General features: G+C 68.4%; 1 protein-coding gene across 1 annotated transcript; it reads left to right on the top strand.

Moving 5' to 3' along the window:
* The first annotated feature begins 1,089 nt into the window (after positions 1-1,089).
* EFHD2 (EF-hand domain family member D2) lies at positions 1,090-5,441 on the top strand. The gene is made up of 4 exons (XM_059829927.1): positions 1,090-1,286; positions 4,697-4,844; positions 4,998-5,132; positions 5,307-5,441. Exons 1-4 carry the CDS (start codon positions 1,090-1,092, stop codon positions 5,439-5,441), a joined length of 615 nt encoding a protein of 204 aa, XP_059685910.1.
* The last annotated feature ends 708 nt before the right edge of the window (positions 5,442-6,149 follow it).

The raw sequence follows: 6,149 nt of genomic DNA, 5'->3' as shown, positions 1-6,149 counted from the left end.
CATCAAATGCAGTTGTGCTGCCACTATTGCTGTTAGCAAGGGTGAGAGCAGAGTTTCTGGGGAGCAGCAGTATTTTGAGGGGGGGTGTCTTTACGGGGGACGGTTTCAGCGCATGTCGCCCCTGCAGCCGCACTGCCTTGGCATCACTCGGAGCAGCCTGGGCTGAGTCCTCTGCAGATCTTTTCAGCCAGGGATAATTTGGATGTGAGCAAAACCCCGCTGGGTTTTTTTGTTTTTTTGGTTTGGTTTGGTTTTTGGGGAGTTTTATAATAGGATAAAAAGGTCTGAAAGCAGCACAGAGGGGCTGCAGCTTGCTGACGCAGGAACCGCATTGTCCGCAGGCGTGCTGTTGGGCAGAGCCTCCCCGGGGCTGCTGGGCACCCAGGGGCGCGCCATGGCCGATGCCTAATTTCTGGCGCGGACCGCGCGGCTGTGCCGCAGGGCTCCGGTTAGCGGCGTGGCCTGTTTTTTCCCCGCAAGATGTACCGTGGGCTTCCATCTGCGTGATGGCCTGGGCTGATTTTGGGGCAAGGCATGACCTTGTATGCCTGCGTAAGTCAACCATTGCGCTGTGAGCCTGTCCGTCCGCGCCGCGGGCATCTTCTGCGGGTTTATCCGGCGCTTTGGGGCTGGGGTAGGTGATGTTCATCACCTCCATCCCACCCTTGCCAACCCCCCCGGTTGGTAATGGCTGGAGCTGGAAGGGGTGCAGGTGTCTGTAGAGGCACCTGGGGCTGCAGAAGCCCCTTCCCTTCCCTCGATCCTAAGGAATCCCACCTCCATCCCGGGGACATCCCCCCGGTGGACGGGAGCACCGCGGAGAGCTGTCCCAGCCGGCGGGGGAGGCCGGGGGGACGGTGAGGGGCTGATGGGGGGCGGTGGGGTTGGGGCGGTGCCCGCCGGAGCCCCCCCCGGTGCCCACCGGAGCCCCCCCGGTGCCCGGCAGCCCCCGCCGCGGGGGGAGCAGCGATGGGCCGGCGGCGCGGCTCGGGCCGGGGCCGGGGCAGCCCAACCGGGGGGCTCCAGCCCGGCCCCCGGGGCCGCCCCCGTCGGCGGGGCGGAGCGGGGCGGAGCGGCCATCCGGGCACCATGGCGGCGGCGGCGGAGGAGCTGGCGGGGCGGCGGGGCCGGGGGCCGGAGCCGGGGCCGGGACCGGGCAGCCCGGCGGGGCGGGCGGGGGGCGGTGAGGGTTCGCCCGGGGGCGGCCGCCGCGTTTTCAGCCCCGCCGGGGAGTTCCGCGAGTTCTCCCGGCGGCAGCTCCGCGACATGGAGCGGCTCTTCCGACAGTGAGTGCCGGCGGGGGTCGGGGGGGGGGGACGGGGGACGGGGACCCCCCCGGGTGGCATCACCGGGGCCCGCCCGGCCGGGGCACCCCGGCATCCTGCTGGTGGGGGGGCCGCTCCCGGCTCCTGGCAGGTGAGGTGTCCCTGGGCACCCCGCCCCGTGCTTGCGGGAGGGCCCCCCGGCTCCTTGCGGGAGGGCCCCCCCATTCCTTGCGGGAGGGGACCCCCCCATTCCTTGCGGGAGGGACCCCCTGACTCCTTGCGGGAGGGCACCCCCTCTGACTCCTTGCAGGAGGGACCCCCCTATTCCTTGCGGGAGGGGACCCCCCTATTCCTTGTGGGAGGGACCCCCCTGACTCCTTGCGGGAGGAACCCCCTATTCCTTGCAGAAGGGACCCCCCATTCCTTTCAGGAGAGGACCCCCCTATTCCTTGCGGGAGGGGACCCCCTGACTCCTTGCAGGAGGCTCCCCCCCATCCCAGCTCTTTGCAGGAGGGATGGCTGGGACCCCCCCCCTACTCCTTGCAGGAGGGATCCCAGGGACTTCTCCCCTCTCCAGCACCTTGCGGGAGGGCTGCCAGGGACCCCTTCCCCCAGCTCATTGCAGGAGAGACCCCTGCGCACCCCAAATCCTTGCAGAAGGGACCCCCTGTCCCCCATCTCCTGGGAGGAGGGACCCCGGCACCCTGAGCTGAGGCTGGGGAAGGGGGGCTGGAGGATACCACAAGGTACCCCTGCGTACCCTCTGCTGCAGTGCCGAGGGGCCCCCACTTCTCCGCCAGCGGTGCAGCTCCCAGGGCTGCAGCGTGTCCCCAGCATCCCTGACCGCGCTGCGTGCCACCACACATGGTGGAGCGTGACTCCACCAGCTCGGCCCCCGGCCCCGCGGGGGAAGGCTGGCAGCGAGCCTCGAGCCCTGGAAATTTCCAGGGGGAGACAGAAATCGGGGTGGCTCCGAGCACGGTCACGCCAGGATGTGCGTGAGTAGTCGGGGGTGAGTGGGACAGCCAGGAGCATCCCCGCAGAGCCCGCAGCACGTTGGGAGCTTTGTGCAGGCAGCGTGGAGGCAGCACGGCTCCGGAGAGCGTGGAGACAGCGGAGGCGAAGGCATGGCTGGGGCGTGCTGCTGCCCCTTGTCCTGGCCGGCACCAGGGCAGGGATGAGTCCGTGTAAGCGTGCTGGGTGGTCTTGCTTGAGTATGGCCGAGCGCTGGAGAAAGCGAAGGGGATGGAGGCAGTGAGTCCCGAAGCACAAGGCTGGGAGGCTCTTCGGGGTGCAGGCGTGCCCTCGCAGCATCCCTGGCAGTGCGAGGACCCCCCCCGTTCCCCGCTTCTTCCCGGAGGGCTGTGTCCCCATCACATGTGGACAAGGCAGCGAGACGTGCAGGTTGCTGCTAGCAGTCTCTTGTGCTGCAGCAGAAGGGAGCCCACGGTGCGGGGGGACCATGCTTGGGGTCCCCCGGGGAAGAACCGCAGCCGGAGTGACCGCTCCTGGCACCGGCGGAGACGGGTGGCCGAGGACGTGGGTGCTGTGGCCACGGCGCAGATGGCGGCGTGGGGGGGAAGCGGCGCGTGGCGGGAGTCTGGCCAGTGCTGCGCAGACGAGGGAGCCGGGCGCGTGAAGCAGACGCATTTGCTCTGACACCTGCAGCGTCTCGCTGCAGCGAAAGGAGCAGCGCCGGGGCTGCGCGCCCTCCAGCAAGGCGGCGGGGCGGCTCCTGGGGGCTTGGGAGCTGGGGGGGTCTCCCAAGGCAAGGATGCTGTCAAGCCAAGCGCTGCCACGCTGCCCTTGCCACCGCTGCCGTCCTCGTGACGCAATGATCCGGGCTGTACAGGGTAAAGCAACGCGTGGAAGGGTTTTTACTCTCTACAGGGCAGATGTTGCCCTTTGGGAGCTTCCGCGGGAAAAGCAGAGGGGTGTCTGCGTCCCTGAAAATCAGAGGAGGGGAGCGAGGAAGCACCCTGTGGTTGGGGGATGGCTTGCACGGGACGAGGCGGCAGGGCCGCGCTGGCAAACGTGCCACTTGCAGAGAAAGTCTTGGTGCGATGCTCTGAGAGGGGACTCGGAGGCAGAAAGCGCACGGGCGCTGCTCCCCCAGCCTGGCTCCCGGGGTGGCGGCGGTGGCGGCAGGCAGAGGTGAGCGGGGCTGGGGGGGGGGCAGCCTTGGTTCAGGGCCCCCAGCAGCGTGGGAGAGCAGGAAGGAGCCGCTTGCGGCATGGACCACAGCAGAGAAGGTACAAATGAGTCACGGCCCTGCGGCGCGGGGAGCGTGGCGCTCTGCGTGGCTGCTGCAGCGCCTGCAGGCACAGAAAAGACAAGTGAGAATAAAAAAAAAAAGGTTGCAGCTGGGTAGCTGCTCGCCTACTTCTGCATTGCCTACTTCTGCATCGCCCTGGGACGTGCCGCAGGGCCTTCCTCTTGCGCCCGCAGTCGTGCCCAGGAAGGGCGGTGGGGCGAGGTGACAGCAGCGAGCCTCGCAGGGGCACGGCGGGGAGAGCAGCTGCCCGTGCCGTGGAGCCGTACGAAGCGTGCAGCCGTACGAAGCGTGGATCCGTGCTGGCTCCCCAGCGAGAGCCTGCTATGCCGTGCCGAAAGGCTCCGGGGCAGCGTGTCGCCGGCACAGCCCACGGTGCAGCAGCCGGCAAACAGGGCGAGCGGCCGGCTCCGTGCAGGCGGGGCAGGTGGCGGGAGGCCGGAGGGGACGGTGGCGTGGTCGCAGGCGGGGGTCCGAGGAGGGGTGTCCCTGCTGGGGTCCGTAAGCAGGCTCGGTAAACAGAGACGCGCCCGGCTCTCTCGGCCAAGCCAGGCACGTAGCCAGGGCTGGAGCATGGAGGCCGAGGGGCTCTGGGCAGGCGGGAGCGGTCCCCTGGAGGTGTCATAGGGGGAAGGAGGTGGCCGCACCGGGTGGGCTCACGGTCCCCGCAGTCAAATGGGCAGGGGCTGCCCGGTGCCAAAGCCCTGGGAGCCGGGCAGGCTGCTGACTCCACCAAGAGGAAGGTGGGTCGTGACCGAGGGGCAATGGGGGGGAGCGGTGCCTGGGAGGCTTAACACGGTGGCCCGTTATCCCTTGGAGCAGTCCAGGGGAGCGCGTGCTCGGGCTCCTGGCCCAGGGAGCCAGCGGCAGGTTTGGCAGCATCCCAGGGGTTTCTCCTGCCAAGTGCCGCAGGGAAGCAGAAACGATCCCGGATGATGCTCCAGGGGGCTGTTAGTGGTCCACCGGCAGCTTCCCATGGCCTGGCAAGCCATCCAAGACCATTGGTGCCTGGATTCTGGCTGTTCCCTCCTCGGTCCCCTGCCGCCTCGCTCCCTGGCCAGCGCGGGCACCGGCTGTGGGGTACACACAGAGGTGCGGGGGGGCTGCATGCGCGTTGTGCCCCGTGGTGATTTGACTGGACCGTGCCTCCATCCTGCAGGTACGACGCGGGGAAAGACGGCTTCATTGACCTGATGGAGCTGAAGCTGATGATGGAGAAGCTGGGGGCCCCACAGACACACCTGGGCCTGAAGAACATGATCAAGGAAGTGGACGAAGACCTGGACAGCAAGCTCAGCTTTCGGGAGGTGAGGGGCTGGGGGGGGCTCCACGCTGGCAAGGAGGTGTCCCCGACTGCTGCTCAGCTCAGCGCTGGGCCGGGGTGGTGGTACGAAGGTGGGGAGGGAGTTGCGGTGGCTTTGAGGTCTCGGGGGAGCTGATGCCACCGTCTCCCCTCGCAGTTCCTGCTGATTTTCCGCAAGGCGGCGGCGGGCGAGCTGCAGGAGGACAGCGGGCTGCACGCTCTGGCCCGCCTCTCCGAGATCGACGTCTCCACGGAGGGGGTGAAAGGTGCCAAGAGCTTCTTCGAGGCCAAGGTGAGGCGAGTGCCGGGGCACGAGAGGTCCCGATGCGCAGCAGTGATGCGCGAGGGTGATGTGGTGCCGGCTCGCTGGGGGACGATGGGTGGGCAGGAGGTGGAGATGTTGGGGTGGGCAGCAGAGCTTGGCGGGGGTCTCGGGGGACCCAGCCAGACGTGCTACCGTCTGCAGGTGCAAGCCATCCATGATGCTAGCCGCTTCGAGGAGGAGATCAAGGCGGAGCAGGAGGAGAAGAAGAAGCAGGCGGAGGAGCTGAAGCAGAGGAAGGCGGCGTTCAAGGAGCTGCAGTCCACCTTCAAGCAGTGACGGGGCGCGGGGCTGGGCAGGACTGGTCTGCGGCGCCCGGGCCGGGAATGCCGCGTGTGCCAACCGTGCCGGGAGCACTCCCCAAGCCGTGTGCCGCCTGTGACTGCCCGAAGGCTGGGCTGCTGGCAGGCTCCTGGCCCGGGCTCGGCACAGTGCCTGCCTTGCTGGCAGAGCCCAGTCAGCCCCAGCTCCCCCCTGCCCTTGTTGTGGTGTCTGTAGGTGTTGTTCATGCCCTGCTGCGTCCCCAGCGTGCCCCCCCGCCGAGCTGCTCCTTCCCCGAGGGGCAGCGTCACGGGCAGCAGCACCCTGTCCCTTGCCCGCGGCCGTGCCAGAGGTTGCTGCTGCCAAGTCCCGGGGGAGCCGTGCCCGGGACGCCTGTCCCCGGCTTGTCGTGTGTTGTGCATGCACTGTGAGGTTTGCAGGACGACGGGGGCTTGCCCGGGTGAGCGTCGCGGTGGCCACGCCAGCTCAGTGCCTGTTGGCATTGCCACGTGTGGCTGCCTCACCACTACGCGCCGTGACGCCTGCGCCGAAAGCGCTGTGGGTGAGCGTGGTGAGGGCCGGGTGCTGGCGGAGGAGCTGTGTGTGTTGTGTGTGTCCAGGGTCCGTGTGTGCGGCACTCGGGTGGGAGCCCACCCCGCTGGCGTGCAGCTCCCGTGGGTCCGAGCAGTGCTGCACCCGCCTGCCTGTGTCTCTTTATTTTGGTAA

The sequence above is a fragment of the Gavia stellata genome, chromosome 27, assembly GCF_030936135.1.
Source record: "Gavia stellata isolate bGavSte3 chromosome 27, bGavSte3.hap2, whole genome shotgun sequence".
In the NCBI taxonomy this organism is placed as follows: Eukaryota; Metazoa; Chordata; class Aves; order Gaviiformes; family Gaviidae; genus Gavia; species Gavia stellata.
This window is presented reverse-complemented; position numbering and strand designations above follow the sequence as displayed.